This window comes from Cyclopterus lumpus, chromosome 17, assembly GCF_009769545.1.
Source record: "Cyclopterus lumpus isolate fCycLum1 chromosome 17, fCycLum1.pri, whole genome shotgun sequence".
NCBI lineage: Eukaryota > Metazoa > Chordata > Actinopteri > Perciformes > Cyclopteridae > Cyclopterus > Cyclopterus lumpus.
Genome location: NC_046982.1, coordinates 7,743,784 through 7,762,784, shown reverse-complemented (window position 1 = coordinate 7,762,784; position 19,001 = coordinate 7,743,784). Strand labels below are relative to the sequence as shown.

The 19,001-nt window shown below is 44.0% G+C and overlaps 1 protein-coding gene across 1 annotated transcript; it reads right to left on the bottom strand.

The window, feature by feature from the left end:
• Window positions 1–1,306: 1,306 nt before the first annotated feature.
• On the bottom strand, window positions 1,307–18,572 carry clcn2a (chloride channel, voltage-sensitive 2a). The gene is made up of 24 exons (XM_034555194.1): window positions 18,404–18,572; window positions 14,581–14,712; window positions 13,945–14,073; window positions 13,439–13,572; window positions 13,008–13,097; window positions 11,412–11,435; window positions 10,852–10,930; window positions 10,348–10,473; window positions 9,916–10,000; window positions 9,412–9,513; window positions 8,638–8,740; window positions 7,421–7,576; window positions 7,276–7,345; window positions 7,071–7,181; window positions 6,170–6,383; window positions 5,874–6,007; window positions 5,174–5,412; window positions 4,729–4,840; window positions 4,566–4,612; window positions 3,452–3,520; window positions 3,049–3,087; window positions 2,852–2,956; window positions 1,962–2,048; window positions 1,307–1,822 (listed from the first exon to the last, which is right to left on the bottom strand). Exons 1-24 carry the CDS (start codon window positions 18,570–18,572, stop codon window positions 1,307–1,309), a joined length of 3,072 nt encoding a protein of 1,023 aa, XP_034411085.1.
• Between the last annotated feature and the right edge of the window lie 429 nt (window positions 18,573–19,001).

The window sequence follows — 19,001 nt, the reverse complement described above, 5'->3', positions numbered from 1 at the left end:
TTGGAAGCTGCCAACTGTAGATCGCAGTTGATTTGGGGATTTCGGGGCCTGATACGGACACTAATATTTGGTAGTAAAATGAAGAAAAAAAGATATACTGATAATAGTGTGTGTTGTAAACAACGGAGTCTGGACAAAACGAATGACACTGTTGCTATTAAACCCCCTTTTACTGCATTATTCCTGTAAATGTATTGCATATCAGCCAACATATAACCCACACCCCTATAACGTAATATTATTAGCCATTAATTCATGATGTATTAGTAGTAGGTGGTGGAAGTAGCTTGAATTCATACCATCGTGTGCTCATTTGAACAACTGTCTATGTTCTTCTGTGCTTTTCTTTTATTATTTGTGTGCGTCATTTCTCTCTCTTTGAAATGTTATCGAAGTAATGTTTGCAGGACGTTATTTTGGCATGAATACGTTGAAAGAGTCTGGACCAGATGTGAGCGTGAAGAATCTCTCTCGCAAACATACACGCACACACATTAAAAACATACAGCGGACAATATTCCATATTTTTCTCATTATCAACATCTCTCCCATGACAAAGAGCAAACTGGCGTCGTCCTTGTAGACAAACCCCGCTGCAAAAAAATAAATAACTCCCTCATTAAAATATCACACATATCATATCACATGTTCATCTCTGAAGCAAATCCCACTGGATGCATTTTTTATGCTGGTTTGAGGAATATAGCCTCTACTGCCTTCAGTAATCTCAACTAGAGATCCATGACTAGATGTTCTCAAGCTTTGCTTCACAAATCCCTCTGGATCCACAAAAGGCTTCATACAACATTTTTCACGTGACTGAGTCTCTTGTTAGCTTTGATGCACCTGTTACAGGTTAAAGGGGGGGGACAAATTACACCTTTACCTTTTTTATAGGCGGATGAAGACTTGTAACCTAACTGAACTCCCATCAAAGCCTTCCACCTGAGCAGAGGGCTAATCAGCCAGAAGGACTGCAAACAGCTGTGTGGCTGTTCAGAGGCTTTCAATATGTTCAAAGAGCCGCAGACATTACAGGGAAGTCAGACGTTGTTGGTTTTGCTCTTTTCATGGGATTTGTTGACAGTAATTCAAATTCAGAATAACACCGGCGTTGTCCTCTAAAACAGGCATTCGCACAGTTTGAAACACAGTAATGAATGTCACATCCGCTCCTGCTCACTAGCTCGATCACGCCACAACAACGTTAGAAACACAGGTATCTAGGCTGGACTCGGAGGCGAGAGGCACCTCTACAAATGTAAGAAACGTCAACATTCATTAGGACGGTATATCGCCCCTCTGATCATTTTGATTGATCCTCCGTGTGGGCGGGGACGCCCTCTCCCTCAGGTTCTGATTGGTCCTTGTTCAGAGCTGGACTCCCCTGTTCTGGCTCCGTGTCGTCCTGCTCAGCAGTGTGGGTGGGGGGGTCATAGTCACAGGCCAGCTCTGATTCCTCAGTGTGGGAGGGGCTGCAGTCAAAAGTAAACTCGGAGTGGTCCTCGGTGAACGAAGGGCTCTCCTGGAGCACCAACTCCGACGACTGACTTGAAATGTCCCCGGGGCTGGTTTCAAACTGCAAACTCGATTGGTCCGAGAAGGTGACGGGGATCTCCTTGTACGGGAGGTCTGGCTGGTCCTCCACGTCTGGAGGGTTGGGCTCCCGTGGCAACGAGAGCCCCCTGTGGCGGATGCACAGCTTGTGCAGTTCTGTTACCTCGGATACGTTTGTGCTGTTCCCACTGTCCCGGAAACTGGCCAACGGAGGGCGCACTTTTACTCCAGTCACCGTCACTGAGCCCTCGATGGCCTTACGCAGCTGGAGATGCAGAGCCACGTCCGGCAGGGTGGAAAGGAAGCAGCGGAAATAAAGACGTGAGGAAAGCAGGAAACGGGAATAGGAAAGCGAAGGTGATCGTATACAGAATGAAATCTCTTTGACGAAAACATGTACACACCTCTTTGAGAGAGACCACTCCAACCAGACGTCCCATGCTGGTTACATAGGCGTGATCCAGACCCAGCAGAGAGAAGATAGTGTGGGTCTGTGTCGGAGGAGAGATGGGTCAGGGCCTGAATACAGACTCAGAGAGGGGTTTCATTTGTATATATATTTCATTGTATACATCATTATACCAGGAGACAGTCACTGTAAGAATAGGCAACCCTATAGTCATACATTCTTGCTGTGAGACAAGGCTTTGGACACCAACTAATCATTGTATACACAGATAGTCAAACTGTTACAGGTAGACTTCAAATTCAGTGAATAAAGTAGCTTTACCAGCTGCAACAGCAAAGTGATGAACACATGACATTAAGTATATTTTAATGCTGATGCTTTCCTAGTATGTACTTTAGAATGCGGTATTTCTACACTGTGGCGTTGCTACTTTTACTGGAGTAAAATATCAGAGTTCTTCCACCACTGCATACAACATGGAATAAAATGAGCTGCTCTTCCACCAGACGTTCGTTTTGCCCTCGTCTGTCAGGTCATTATCGGTCTGATCGCAGCATTAGTGAAAGCATTGCGGCAGTTAGGAATTGCATTATAATTAAGTGTCATTAGCTCTGTTGGCAATGTTCACTGTTCACGTTATTCCACAGGGCTATGAAACCAGAGAGGAGGTTAAAGCCAGTGGTAAAGCGCACAAACTGCATTTTAAAAGCAGGACGTTTGACCTGGTGAGACAATTACTAAATATACTGTCAGGAATGAAAAAAACAGTGGTAAAAATACAGAAGATTGTCACATTCGCAGGGCATTTATTGTTACATATTAAAATAAGTGTTAAATAAATGTACACAGACATTTAATTTGACAGGGTGTTGGTGTTGTTTGTACCTTATGCAGAGATGTTTGTTCCACCAGCTGGAAGGGAGCGGGATCAATCTTGCAGTTCTTGAAATCCACCGGCTCGTCGAGCTGCTGCTCCTCCCACTCCGCTACCTGCAATGAGAGAGCAGTCAAGACAACACAACGTCAAAACCCGGAGTCGTAAAATTCATTCTTGTATATTTTGCGTGCAGTGCAGGTCTCACGTCTGTTGGGGTCATGCCATCTTCCACTTCAGTGGAGTCCTAAAAGACCAAACATACACTGTCCCTGTTTATACACACACACACAGGTTTATAGAACAGTCAGATTCCCACCAGTGTGTACAACACATACAGGTGATCCCAGTGAAACCAGAACCCAGAAGAACTATTATTTATTGACACAATGAAACGTAAATTCTACAGAAAGATGATGAAACATTTGACTTCATGTTGAAAAGACGATGAAACCTTCTCTCTCACTCGCACACACACTTTCTCTCTCTTTGCAAAGCCACTCTGACGCTTTGACTGGTACACCACAAATATTTTGGTCGAGCACTCACTACGTGCGCGTTGCAAGGCAACGGTTACTAAGCAACAGTCTCTAGGCGGCGGAAAGTCTCACCGCCATGGAGATCCTAACGCGTTTGGGCCTGGGTTGTCTTTTTTCTGGAGGAGCCGGCCCGGCCGGACTCTTACGGCCGGGGAGAGAGAGCATCGACACAGCAGAACATTAACAGAGCATCAGTGGAACTGGACAGTTTACCATTTTAAATCGGATCCCAGTCTGACTTCTACTGGGAGAAGTCCCCGTGATGAGAGCAGGGTGTTGCTGAAAGGGTATAATTACTACAACACAGATGAAGGTGAGGGCACAGAAAACTGCAATGAAACCCAATGTTAATACCACATTGGTTGATACTTTAAACACCTTACAATGGAGCATTTTTGTTGAGCACTTTGAGGCATTATTTCACACTGTATCACATGTTATCAAATCAGCTATTAGATGGATTGCCATAGGACTTGGTTCAAACATTCATGTCTCCTGCTGGATGAATAACTTTAAAGATCCTTTGACTTTTCATCCATTTTAATTTGTCAAACAATTTTGTTTATGACCAAATACCTGTTCAGCTGTACTTTGCGTTTTCGTGCTAATTGGCAAATATTAGCTTGCTAACACGCTTAACTAAGATGGTGAACATGACACCACATCATCATTTTAATCCTATAAAGACATTTAAGAGAAATTGTCATGATGAGCATATTAATTTTTTAGATTAGGTGTATCTTTTTGTCCAAACCTAATGACCTTTGACTGCCAAATTGTAATCAGTTCAATGTTGAGCGCAGGTAGATGTGCCAAATTTGAAGAAAGCGCACCTGAGATAAAGTGATGTCACAGCGACTTTGACCTTTGACCAATGTTACTTAAAATGGATGCAAAAATGCTCACATGTCCGATGTTCAAACCCGTTTGATTGGCAGTGAATGTGTGGTGAAGGGGCAATGACTCACAGAAGTTTTAAAAACAAAACTCTGCAGCATGAGATCACAAAGGAAAGCCCTGCTGCCTGTGGGTGGATGCTGCCCGTCAGCAGGAGGAAGAGGTGGACGGCATATGTGTGGACTCACACACACACACACACACACACACACACACATATATACAACGTGTCGCTTTCATACTGTACACTTTCACCCACACACATATATTGGACCCCTCTCGTTCTCACCTCCAGCTGCTCCTTGTCCTGGTCAGCACAGGACAGAGTCTGAGAGCCTCAGAGGGAAAGAGAGAACAATCTGTTTTCATTTCATTTGGATTTGAAATCTGATTATTTTCAATCTGTGTTTGTATAATATATGTTAATATGTTTCGCAGCGATGTAAACATACTATTTGGTGTCTCTGTGTCGCTGATGGCTGACACAGTTTTCAAGGCAGATTTCAGAGGAAGTTGAACATTGGAAACCACTGGGCTGAAAGAGGCAGACTCCTCTGTGGAGATCTACATGGAAAAGGTATTAAGAGAGGAAGCCAGACACAAGTGCACATGCACACACGGACAGCCGCAGAAAACCCAGAAAAGACAGGAAACATGCACGTAAACAAACACGACAGCACAGGTAAGGGCACAGACGACAGAGACAAAGAAGACATGTGTTAATGTCATTACAGAGTTACCAGTAAACACTTACCATGGCAGTTCCATCTGTGCCTTTACCTACTGCTACAGGCCTCACACATGCTGCGCCTGATCCACTTTTAGTCTACCGTTTACAACCCAACCCAAGCCAGACTTTGCCCCAGCCCAGCCCTGGCGCCCCAGGACGCCTCACACCTGTTGGGCGCTCACCAGGAAGCGGACCGCTTGCCGAGCGTTGGTGTTGGTGGAGGAGTTGATGTGGGAGCAGGGGGAGCTGGGCGTGCTGTCGGTGGTCAGGCTGGGCAGGTGATCGTGGGTGCCGTTGTCCTGGGCCAGCTGCTGGAGGTACTCCAGCCTCCGCAGGCGGCCCAGCTGGAGAGAGAGAAGCGACTGGAGCTGCAGTCGCTCTATGGAGCCCAGCAGGATCATGGAGTCTGAAGGAAGAGGAAGGAAGAGGAAGGAAGAGGAAGGCAAACAGGGGACGGGGGATTTGTTTGGGAATGAGATGAAAGTGGCAAAGCTCACTGAGGTAAAAGTGGAACGTAACATAACTGTTGTGGCGGTTTCAGTAAGCCGTTAAGACCGAAAAAGTCATGTACTGGAGGTTTAAAATGACAATCTTATGAAATGTATTATTAATTATTATTATTGTAACAGTTTCATATTCCCAAATCCTAATTTTGCCAATCAGATTATTGTATTTAGACAGCATGTGTTTTCTTTTGATAATTATGGTTTATTTTTTTCATTGTATTTTTTTTTAAGGATTTGTAGAAAAAAAATAGTTTATATTCCTGAAAGTAATGTGTTGATTAAGTGATCATTTAGGTGTCTGCTGTGTACTGAATCACAAGTACTATATCAGCACTAGTATCACAACAATAGCAGCACTCACCCCGGGACTCAACCAGGGCCAGTGTTTTGAGCTGACCAGTCAGCAGCATCTCCTGCAGGTCCCGATAGCAAGAGGTAAGAGTGATGTAGCGCACATCCCTAACCATGATGTCCTCCACGCGGATATTATACTTCCTGAAACATGGAAGAGGGGAGGAAATGTTGAAACGGGGGAGCAGGGAGATGTGAATGCAAGAGAGGGAGAGAGGTGACACAAAACAAACGAGGGGCACGAAAGACAGAATACAAAATGTCAGGGACAACTTCATTTAAACTCAAACGGGTGGGTAGACTCACTCGTGATGTCCCATGCCCAGTTCAGGCAGATACGGGAGTTTCTTGATGCGGATGATGGAGTCGTACAGTGATGGTTGGAGCGACTGGGCCACGGCGTTGGCCAGGATCACGGCGATCATCACGGGCAGAATGTGGGAGATCTGACCAGTCAGCTCAAACACTATGACTGCTGTGGATACAGTGTGGGTGACTGCTCCAGACAACGCTGCAGCCCCTGCGGAGGAGGGCATTTAAGAAAAACCTTGTTTTGTCTCATTAGAGTCATTCACGGGCAGTTACCAGACGAGGGTTTAGTGTGCGATCAGGCATCTTTTCAAACAGCAATAACAAATCTGACTAGCTAGAAAAGCTAGAAAATATCCAGGTCCTGAAAGACAGCTAATCCAAACCAGATTTTAATTTTCAGTCATTCTAATTCATAACATTTAGCGCCTATCTGTCACAGTAACAGTCGCGACCGTGGCAATTTTAAACGACTTTCTATTTTACTTCGGTCCAAAACGTAGTGTTCAACTAAAGTGGAATCAGATTTCATCGGTTACAATTCTGTACACATGACATCTGTTGCTTCTGTCCATCCGGGGAGAGGGATCCTCCTCTGTTGCTCTCCTGAAGGTTTCTTCCCTTTTTTCCCTGTGAAAGGTTTTTTTTCTTCTGTTTTTTGGGGAGTTTTTCCTGATCCGATGTGAGGTCAAAGGTCAGGGATGTCGTATGTGTACAGATTGTAAAGCCCTCTGAGGCAAATTTGTAATTTGTGATATTGGGCTATACAACATAAATTGAATTGAATTGAATTGAATTCTATAAGCTGGCATGAGGGATCTAAATGGTTGGCGCTTTACAGCGGGGACGATAAGATACCGAAATGGTGAATGAAGTACAGTGCGTAAAAATAACTCACCAACTACAGCATAACCACCGGGGACTATGGGATACACGCTGCCGTCAGCATGTATGCCATCGGGAAACATAGTTGCCATGACCTCTCCAACAAGTCGGCCAAATGCTGCGCCTGTCAGTCACACACAGACAGAAGGTGTTATTTGAAGGGGTTCTTTCTCTCCATTGCGGTGAAGACATGAGAATACACAGTAGATTTCATTCACCAATAAGAAACACTGGCATGAAGGCCCCGCAAGGAACCGGCATGGTGGTGGCCACAGCAGACATCCAGAACTGAGGCAGAGAGACGAGCGTCATGAAGAGTCACCAAAAGCGAACGCATTTTCCAGACATATGTCGAAGGCCTACCTTCATGACGATGAAGAGGATGAGTGTGATGAAGACGTTGACCTGTGGGTGTTTCCAGGCGTGGTGGTGGCTGATGTAGTCAAACTCCTCCGCCACGCCCTGGCGGCACCACGTGCGGTTGTCAAACAGTGCGACCAGAGACTCGTGCTGCGTCAGCTGGCGGGTCGACATGAGAGAAAAGTCATCTGAACGTCTGTTTCTTATTCCAGCATACCGAGACAGACCTATGGGAGGCCTTAAAGCTCAGCAGCTAAGGCTGTGTTGAGACCGCGTCTACTGGGAGGGAATCCCTGGCGCCACAAATGCTGCATTTGATGCAACTGGTTGATGTGTTTTAATTGTTTTACTGCATAGCTTGTTTTATAATAACTCCTCATGATAGCATTGTGATACTGAGTGGAGCATTCCGATGAAATACAGTATTTGGAATGGATTTTGAGTTTTGTAATCTGTGCACTGCAAAGATACTCCATTTTAAATCGGACATTTTGAATGTTATTGGCCAAAATATTTTCAAATATTGTCGAGAAACAAGTGCAACTTTCTTGATGCCAAGTCAGCAACTTGTCGTATTCTGTTTTGTGTCAGGATGTCTTTCAATAAATGAGTCCTGCACAGGACAAATAAAAGGTATTCTCTCGGCTCACTAGCAGATGTTTTTCTTCTTCTTGTTTTGACAGGCTGAAAGGCTCAAGATGAACCTTAATGGCGTGTTGTGCAGTGCGGCAGGTACACAGGCAACACCAGCACACAAATTGTGATCTCTGCATCTTGAAAGAAAGAATAAAGCTCAAACTACGTTTCACTTTGTTGTGTCAATTGTCAGACGCAAAGTGTCTGCATACACGTCATCTGAACCGGAGGCTTTTTTCTTTGTTGTTTTTTTTGTTGCACAAATACTGCAGTGTTGCATCTCCCAAGTTATTGAGAAGAAAGTGGAAAACCCTGAATGTAAAATGATAAAAGACTATGACAATAAACATCAGGTTTTCTGTTGATTGTATTCAAAAGATGAAGAAAAAAAAGATTTGTTTTTAATTTGTCTTTATCTTTAGAGCAATCCACATCGGGAAAACATGGCAGCTATTGGACAGCTTGTGCTATCAAATAAGAGCACAAAATGACACAGGACCCGACTCCAAGCCCTCCTTCGTTTAAAATGACCGTCAATCATCTAACAACAGTCGAGTCTTAAGAGCATGAAAGTATTTTCTCACCTGTCCGGCCATGAACTGCCCGAAGCCCGGTGGGAACGTGAGAGTGGTGACCAGCAGGGTGACGAGTGCGGGATACACCAGACGCCTGACAGGAAGAGATGGACTGTGGGGTCATTAATGGGTGCGCTTGTCACACTGTATGTGCATGCTGCATTTCTGGGTGGGGAGGAGGTAAGACTATAGATAGCTTCCTGTGATGGGTTAAATTGACCCAAGTCACACAAGGACTTTAGCTACATCTCCAAATAGGATGTCAACTTTGTGACGTAAGACATCATACCATTTGAAACAGAAGTTTTGTGGCATTCGTATTTTGATTCTTTTTAGGTGTAGCTACAGATTAAATGGTTAAAATGTGGCTTTTCAAGATGCCTCTTGAATATTTATTCATGTTTCTGTTTTGGGAAATATGAATATTCACTTTCTTGCCGGGGGTTAGATGAGAAGATTGACACCCCTTAGCGACAGCCGACAGTCAGTTAGCTTAGCATGAAGACTGGAAACAGCTAGCCTAACTCTAGCCATCCACGACATCCCCCTGCCAGCATCTCTAAAGCTCACTAATAGCCTAATGGTGAGTTGAGCCAGGCTAGCCGTTTCTGTCTGTCTGTTCTATGCTAAGCTAAGCTAGCTGTCTGCGGTTTCATACAGACACGAGAGTGTGTCGATCCTTTCATCTGGCTGTCGGCGAGAAAGAGAATGAGTACAGTTTCCTAAAATGGCAATCCCCAGAAGTGTAAATGCTAGATGCGACATCAGGAGTCAGATACTCACTTCCTCAGCAATAACTTGTTAATAGTCTTCTGCTTCCTCATGCACTCGACAATCAGCCGGTTCAGGTAGACAAACAGAGCGCCACCAAAACCACAGGCAATCCTGCAGACAGACAAAGACACACCTTTTTGGTCTGTTGAAGGTGAAACACAATCACACTGAAATACTATTTTATATTTTATTGCGCCTGGTAAAGTCACTTTATTGGGGCTCTTTGACAGGAAGCCAACCAAAGTTAATTTCTTGTTTTTCTCCAGTAAAAACGTATTGGCATCAAACAAATCAAATTTCGCATGCGATGATGTGGATACGGTCTCTACTTGTAATCAGCAGAGTAAAAAGTTAATTTCATGCCTCGCTCATTGAATACAAATCAACCTTCAGACTCTCGGCAGGAATGGGAATGGGAACCCGGCGAGACTACAGAAAAAAGAGACTCCCTTCGGGCACCAAACTGCTTTGGGATCAGTAAAATGTGGCGTCAATCCAGAGAAACATGCTCACCCGAGGATGGCGAACGCCGGCAGCTCCTGAAGGTCAAACGGGAAGTCGAGACGGAAACGTGTCTTAAAGAGAGCAGTGATGGTCTCTGAGGAAAAAGAGGACTGTTGTCACTGTGTGGAGATGTCTTTTTGTTACAGACTGACCTTTGAATGGGACTGGACACCAAATGTGTATAACAATATATACTGTATCATTCTGTGATGCACCATTTTACACATGGGGGCTTGAAGGGATTAATAACATATAAAGTATGATAAAAACAGAAATGTTTAATATTCTCTAACTTTATCCAGATCAGATTTGATGAGATCGTATCCAGGGTTAAAAACACACCGTAGCAAAGTCACAAAACACACCCAGGCACACGAAGGAGAAAACTGTTATTAAAAAATGGGGAAATGGTCTTTGATAAACAAACAACTCGCCCCTAACCTTCCTCCTGGTTCCACACAGCCAGCACTCTGAATATGAAGGCACTGAAGGTGGCGGCAAAGAAGCCCCTCCAGTAGTTCCTCACAGCAAAAAACGTAGAAGTGACCTCAATGCTGAACAGCACACCTGCGCCACACAAGCAAAACACACTCGGAGATGATATCCAAGAAATGGTTGAAATGGCCATTGTGGAAAATCTACTTTTCCATGAATTGGCAACTCCATCTGCAGAGAAGGATCCAAGGATTTAAGTTTGCATCAAAGGGACCTGACAGAGGCTCGAAAGGGGAAATCAAAGGGTCACTTAAAGCAACGATGGATTCATGGACGTTTTCCATGTTAATTTGGCCAATAGTTGCTGAGATACGATACGTTAGACAGATGGACTGGAAAGAATTGGCAACCGCTCTCCTCACAGCGAGGTAAGTATTCCCCCCCATCTAATTAGCTCCAGTAATTATCTCCCATAATTAGATAGCAGAGGCTGCAGCCATGTTGTCTTACCTCCAATAGGGGCAGCGAAGCAGCAGCCCACGCCCACAGCACAGGCAGCCGACAGCATCTCTGTGTTCCTCAGCTCGTTCTGTTCAACAAGAGTCAGATATACACACAGGTAGACACACGCGCACACACACACACACACACACACACACACACATCCCAACAGGTGTACATGGACGTGCAAATGCCACAAACACGACAAATGCATTTCTCATGAAAAAACAGGTTCACCAACTGTTTACAAAGGCAACAGTTTTGCTTTCAAGCTGCTGCAGTGTCTTTTGCACATTCGATGACATCACATGTATGACTTCTGGGATATGGGAGGCCACGATTGAAACCCCAGGAATAAGTGATGAAATCATGGGAATGGCATGTTTGTGTGGAAGCAAAGACGGCGCAGATCGCTGCCTCGCTGCGATGGTTCACTGAACGGACTCAAACAGCGCAGACAAATGGAAAAGCATCAATCTCTCTCTCTCTCTGCTTCTGAAATGGACAGCGTGGATTATTAATGTTGATGGAATTGGCAACAAAGAAACTATGTCTCGTGCAATTCATACCTTGCTTCCCTCAAAGGGCTCTTCCTTTAGCAGTGAAAGTGGGGGGACAAAGAGACAGAATTACGTGTGAGTGTAGAGGTTACCTTTTATTTCTGCTCCTGGAAGACAGCCAACTTATTATCCAAACCACACAAAATCAAACAAGCGGCGAATGAGCTTCAGCAAACACCGTCTTGATTCGGCAGTGAGCTGAATTAATATTTCCCCTGATTATGTGTAATGGCTGCACAGTCGACGCCTGGACTATTTCAGTCTCTCTAACTGTGCTGACATGAGTTTCTCTTCCTCCTCCATCACTGCATACTATATTCCTCCGTACTGATGGTGATGGTGGTGCTGCTGGTACATGGAGGAGAAGCATAGCCCACTGTCCACTGCAGGTATAGGCAGAAGGCGAGCGTGGGGTCTCACATAAGTGGAGGTGAGAGTTTGTCCTGGGGAACGGCAGAGAGTCGAGTAAAACACCAAGATTTGTAAAGGATAACGTGGATTGTGTGTGTTTTTCTTGCAGCGTCACACCATTGAGGACCAGAGGAAAGATCTTCCCGTTTGGGTAAATGTTCACCATTCTCATTTCTTATCAGAAACTATTTGTGCCTCTGCTTTTCAATACGTGAAAGGACTAAACGTTTACATTCACCTTGCAATAAAGTATATATTATAATAACTGACTGGTTCAACACGGACAAAGACATGTCATGTTGAGATACGGTATTTCCAGTGCGAGAACAATTCATTGTGACGGCAAAAAAGTTTCCAACTACTTAAATCCTCAGCAGTAAACATGATTTAAGGAGGAAGTGGGCTTGATGTGAATGTGTGTAAATAGGGAAATCATGTAAATAGCTTTGGTTATAATGAAACTTCCTTTTACTTATAAAGGTTGAAAGAAAGAAGGAAAAATATGCACTTGTGATTCTTGGTGATTACATCATTAAACTGCTTTGAACCCAATTAAATGATGACAGGACATTCATGTAAAGGAGATTTTTTATCTCAATGAGGCTTTTCCTGGTTAAATAAATTTAAATAAATAAATATGTAAACCTTTGTAGCATGTGATTACACCTCCTCCTCTCCATATCGGTGTGTTTGCTGCCTCTCTATACGTTCACACTGTCGTATGGACTCTCTTTGTATTTCAGTGCACTTTTAATCATTTGGCCAAAGTTCAGATTGACGTTTCACTCTAAAAAATGATGACGCATAAGTAGATGAGGCCAATTCTGGGGGAAAGAAAGTCTGGAATACACTGACCATAGATGCTGCGACTTTAAGTGGATTATCCTTTAATGTAGAGATGAAAGCATGAACGTGCAGTTCTTGTCTCACTCACATTATTTTGAATCCTTTACAACTGCAATCTGTAATGTGATGCTGGATTTGTGAGTCTGTTGTTGCTGGTGTGTCGTGTCACTGAACATATTTACGACTGTAAATATAACGGTATGTACGTTAAGACTCCTCATCAGACGAGTTAATGGGGAATGTTCCAGTGAGAGATATAATCTGTGACGGTCCTTAAAGGTTCAATAACTCAAACGGGTTTTACTTTGTGCATCAGGAAATCTGCATTTCTGTTTTAAATGTGGCTGCTGTCCTCACCGAGTAAATCCCACCGAAAAGAGGAGCCATGAATTTGCTCAGCAGGGCTGCGCACAGACTGGCCACGTGAACAAAGGGTCCCTGAGAGAGAGGACGGAGAGAGATCAGGACGTCAGCAGACAGGATATGGCTGAAAGCACATTCTAGTAGAGCATGCTGCACTCAGGTTCAGGGGCATTACTCCGAATCGATTAAAGACTGCTCAGATTCTGATTCAAACAACTTTATAACATCCCAAATGAGAGTTATTAGCAGCAAATCACTTTTTTTTAATTTTCCCAGCAGCGACTTTAATGAGACGACAAGGAGCAAGAATATTAAATGCCGCCCGACAGGAAACGTCATAAACTGCCAAGCAGTCTGTCATGTGTAATTTGTGCAGCCCAGGAGACTGAGAGATGAAGGAAAAAGAAACCCTCTACCTCCTTTCCCAGGGGCATCCCACTGCCCAGAGCGCAGGTCAGACCGATGACTTTGGCCACAAACGTCTTAAAGGTCAGGTACTCCTTCAGGACCACCCCCCTCAGTATCGTCTTCATCTCAGGAATACCTGAACCTGGGAAATGGAAAGGGAAGAGACGCCAGGTGGTATGACGGAGAGGAGAGAAAGGGTGAGTCGAAGGGAAGCAATTACAGAGAAGAAGGGATGAGGGGAATAAATGAAGAGCAAGGGAGGCGGGCGAGGGGAAGAGCTGATTGATATTCATATAGTTTTCTGTATGCACATCTCATCAGAGCTACACTGTATGGATTTCCTGCAGACGTGACCACAAAGACAAAGTCCTTGGAGGACCCTGTGCGGCATTACAGAGCCAATTACATTATTCAAACAGAAATATTGCCAGGAATTAGAGACACGAAGACATGTGTTTATGCATGAATAGTTCAAATGAATGCAAGTGTGTGTGTGTGTGTTTGTGGGTCTTACCCACAGCCTGAGGCGCCAGTATCTGTGTGAATCCTGCTGAGAAAGTGATGAGCACTACAGGGTAGGTGACCCAAGCGATGTACTGCAGAAGCATGTTACTGTCCAGTCCACCATACATCCACTTCTGTGCTGCACACACACACACACACACACACACACACACACACACACACACACACACACACACAATATATAATTCGTTAGAAAACTAAACATATTAACGGACAGTTTCGCCATCTAACATGATTTATCTGTTGTGGATAGATTCATTCAGATTTCAAAAACGTGTGGTAGGTAATTACAGATATGTTATTGATGAGAAAAAAAGAGGGACTAACATTTTGTATTAAAACATTAAAAAAAAGTTATCTGTAAAGAAATGTAATCTTACGGGTTAATCATGTCACTTTATGTTTCACTTTATGATTGATGCATTCAATGCTATGTTTGAGTAAAACTAGTATTTATTGATCGTTTAAATGTGAAGAAAAGACATAAGTCAATTAATATAACTCTGCGGCAATTAGTATTATTATGTACCACCTTTAGCCGTTTGCTATAAAGCGTGGCTCCCTAATACTTTGCTGCCTCTGAGGTTCACTGTCCCTCTTTCCTCTCTCGCTCTGTGTGTCTCACCTTGTTGGCAGAAGGCGATGGCGTAGTCCATGACCCAGCTGACCAGAGCCATGAGCAGCCCCAGCAGGATGAGGAAGATCCAGTCCTCCCCCACCCGCGAGATCAGGAACTTCTGGCAGCGAGACGCACACACTGAGGGCACAGGGACAGAGGGAGGGCAGCACATAAGAATCTTTGAAATTAATCTTGAAGGTGTAAAAAGAGACTGAAGGAAAATAGTTGTTGGTGTGAGACTGAAAGGAACCAGCTGTGTAAGAGGGGAAGGAAAAGACAGATATTAATGCGTCGTGAAGGAGGAGGAAAGGGATGAATGGAAGGATGTAAGCAACGCGACATACATTTGATACACACTTGTGACAGCTCTCCATTTATACCCTCCAGTTAAATTATGCCAGGACAAACTATGTGTTGGAAGTACTTTTGCATATATGGACAATTGTCAGGTATTTAATTAAGCAGACTACCCGAAAAAGATACATTAGTGTGGGGTTAATTTCATCCATGGTCTCTCAATTTTAAATACTACTGCATATATTTTATCAACTATATCAGGTTTTATTTCACTTTTGTGATGCTCAAATATTAAATAAATATATCAAGTATTTTTGTGTTAGACCACTATCACTGGTGTAACCCGGTGGACAAGGGTTACTCATTAATGAATCCTCTGACAAACAAACAAATTATTGACAACAGTCATAACAATGAATAAAGGATTCCCATGTTTCCCAAGACCAAAGAAGAAGGTTGTGTTATAAAGACAACGAAAAGAGAGGACAGCGATATTATCTATTTAAAGGAACAATAACAAACTAAAAGGAGCTTATTTGTTGGTGAATGTGTTACTTTATCTTCATCTAAATCAAAAAAAAAAAAGAATAGAGACAAAACAAAGCTGGGTCAAGGTTTTTAAATTCTGCCATTACATTATGATCTATAACTCTGAGCTAGGTCAGCTAAAAGAAGCATCACTGGACTCATTTCCTCTCTCTTGTCTGCGGACACTGCCAAAGCCTGGAATTCACTTCAACATCCAGAGCATTCAGAGATGTGCCCGTCCCGAGAGATGCTCAAATGTGCTACTAACACATTTACCAGATCCATATTTCATAAAAGTGCGACAGTGGAGATAGATCAAGTTGATTTGATTAGTTTACTCTCCCGCTTGGAAGTCATATAGTGGCCAAGGAGGAGCCGTCACATCTTAGGAGAGACCAAGAGAGCAAGATCAGTGATGATTAAAACAATGAAATAAATACATTTTATTTAATGAAATGTGCCCAGTTTAAAAGATGTAGATCTTGAGGGCTACTAACACATCATTCAGGCTAAATTGAGTTCCACTTTTAAACTCTTTCATCTGGACGTTTTACTGATGGAAAGTGTTAAAAACTTAAAAAATAAAATAAAAGAATGGCTCCAAACTATTTCTAAAATCAAAGAATTGTATAAAATGATACAGAAATCGTACAGATGCATCGTTATCCCCCTTTTATTGACACTTTCCAACTCCCATAATTCTTTTCCTACGCTTTGGCAACTTTGTTGACGATGCTGCTTGTGTGTGTAGAACCACAAACACTTCTTGTTGTTTGAATGACTCCGTTTGACATTATGCCAAACAAAAAAAAAAGAAGACAGACATTGCAGCAGCCGTTCTGGGGCAAGATTCAGGTCACAGAGGGATGCTGATTCTCCTGCGAGAGGTGGGGCACAACTGTGTGCACGACGTGGCGAGCTGCCCGGCAGCCTGCTGGACGGTAGGTTGCCAACAGAGGACGTACGCCTACAAAACGCAGTCATGTGCAGAGACAAAGCCATCATGCAGTGGTGAAAAAAAAGAGAAAAAGAACCATGTCTGAGAGAAATACTTCAAGCAAACTCTATATGTGCAGATTGGACTGCCAGGTTCTTCACTGAATTTATCATTTTTATTCCACAGTTCATCGGACGGAGCTGGGGAGGTCTCTCTCTCTCTCTCTCTCTCTCTCTTTCTTTCTCTCTCTCTCTATCTCTCTCTCTCTAACATTACATGTAATACTAGCTGGAACAACACTAATAATGCAGGAGGCGTGCCACCTTTAAACGGTATGTTCAAAAAGGAATAACGTAACGTGACATAATACACAACGATGCCGTTCCTCGGAGTGTAACGTCAGCTCTAAAATCCCAGAAAGATTCACTCTGTGAGTCAAAAAAGAAAAAAAAAGAAGAAGAAAAAAGAAAAAAAAGGCAGCACATGTCTTTCGCTCTCCATCACGACCGGTCGCAGAGCCCTTGGCTGCATGTGTAGGCTGCCTCGTTCAAAAGCTGCAGCTCCAGTTACTGATCTGAACCGAGGCACACACTCTTAGTCCATCGCCCACAGAGATGCTGTTCCCACACAGATATACGAGAGGGAAAAACACTAAAACTCCCACTTCAAAATCTGCCGGTTCTCTCCGTACACATTACTTAACAAGACAGCAGCGGTACCCGTCCAGCCGGAGCGTCTCTCTAAAGGCAGGTCTAAAAATACAAACACGGGCTTGATATACGAGCACACAAGCGCACAGACAGCGAGCACACAAATCATTCTGGCTGGCTCCTGATCTGAGAGTGATTGTATTAAATGGCTTTCATTACGGGCGAGGGAGCGAGGCTGGGCTGCTGTAGTGTGGCGTTCCCCTATGGTGCAACGTATCGAGCTTTAATCAGAGCACTAGTCACAAGGGCAAAGAGGCAGAAACCGGTCCTGGAAAACGGTGGCTCACTTTGCGCCTTTCTCTGCCTTTTCCCGTTCCCAATTTTACTGAGAGTATCTAATATGTTTTGAGATTGCATCTGTCCATTTTTGTTTCTCAAAAGGGGTCAGTTCAACCAAATTTATCTCAGTATATTTCAACACCTAAAAACCCAAAGATATCTAGTTTGCTAAGAAAACCAGCAAATTTTCACATGCAAAAAAACTAGAACTTAAGATTCAGGATTATAACTTTAACGTTATTGTCAAATTGACCAACCACCAGGAGAAAGGAATTGAATTTGTGAAACACAGCATTGAGAAATGACATTGCAGCGTGTCGTTCCCAAAGCGGTGCCCTTGTTACTGTGGATAATCCGCAGACATCAGCGTTAATCGTTTTTATGGGAACTATTTCTACACCACAAAGTAGTTCTAATGTTTCAATTTGAGAGAACTGACCCTTAAAGAAATGCATTGCTGCTCTCAAATCTCTTTGATTTCAGCAGCATGCAATGAAGGTTAAATAGAGTACATATAACACACCCAGCCAGGGTCTGTCACTCCTTTATTGTGGAGTACGTCAGTTTGAAGTGGAGCTCTCTTCTGCTGCCACTCCCTTATCTGCAGTCATCTGGGAAGACTAGACATACAATAATCTGACAGTTCAGATCAGAGTTCTGCTCACACAAACAAAAATACACACAGACACACAAGTAGACGTGGGCCACTGCCAGCCAGCAGAGGGGGCTGTCTTTGTCTGACATTGAGAAAGCCCTTGTTGGCTAGAGGTCATTGCTCAGATCGGTCACGTTTAATCGTGTTCACATCCTCTCCTGCTCCCTCGTGTCAGGTAGCTACTCTGCTGTGCTTTAAGAAGCCCAATGTTTTCACACATGCTGGACACACACACACACACACACACACACACACACACACACACACACACACACACACACACACACACACACACACACACACACACACACACAGCTTTGGTCTGACCTTCACAACACGAGCACTACACCACCTGCAGGCTTTGCCCCTGCAATCACACTCAAAATCACAGATTCAGGGGGTTGTTGCGCGATCGCCACTTACGATGGCACTTTGCACAGGGGTCCTTCTCGTAATCCAGCAGATCTGCAGCACGACTGCGAACGCTGGTGTTCCTCCGCAGTCCTGCGCCGTCCCGCACTCCTCCATCCCGCAGGCGGGCCGCTTCCTCCTTGGCATACACACCGAGCTCCTGGGTGTACCGCCCGTACATCTGTGTGTGCATGAAAGACAGAGAAAAGGTGTTATACGGGTGGGGGGAGTTGGAAGGCGGTGAAATAAATACAGTGTTGGCTCAATGTGAAGATAGTCATCTCGGTTAAAACACACTACTGGTGAAATTCAGAGTATACAGAGCCAGGTGTCAGAAAAATTCACTGACTGACACTCACAACACCCCCCCCCCCCTCCCTCCCTCCCCAAAACCTGAATCCACTCAGCTTCAACTCAACAGGAGTGTACCGACTTCTTCTCAGACAATAAGCTCCACCTGTCAGCTCCCAGCTGATTAACTCTGCAGGGCTGCCACACAATTGACTCCTAACGATGAGAGGCGGAGTTCTCATCAAACAACCTCTCGATCAGTCAGGTATAAAGTCTGCCTCAGAGCTACAGTTGATGTTATTGCAGCTTTGGTGCAGTC

Bases quoted from the DNA above. Each gene is read 5' to 3' on its own strand.
- clcn2a (XM_034555194.1), bottom strand. From the start codon at position 18,572: ATGTACGGGCGGTACACCCAGGAGCTCGGTGTGTATGCCAAGGAGGAA. The intron at 14,713-18,403 runs GTAAGTGGCGAT...CTGTGCCCTCAG, and splicing joins CCCCTGTGCAAAGTGCCATC to TGTGTGCGTCTCGCTGCCAG. The intron at 3,088-3,451 runs GTGAGACTTTCC...TTGGTCTTTTAG, and splicing joins GCGTTAGGATCTCCATGGCG to GACTCCACTGAAGTGGAAGA.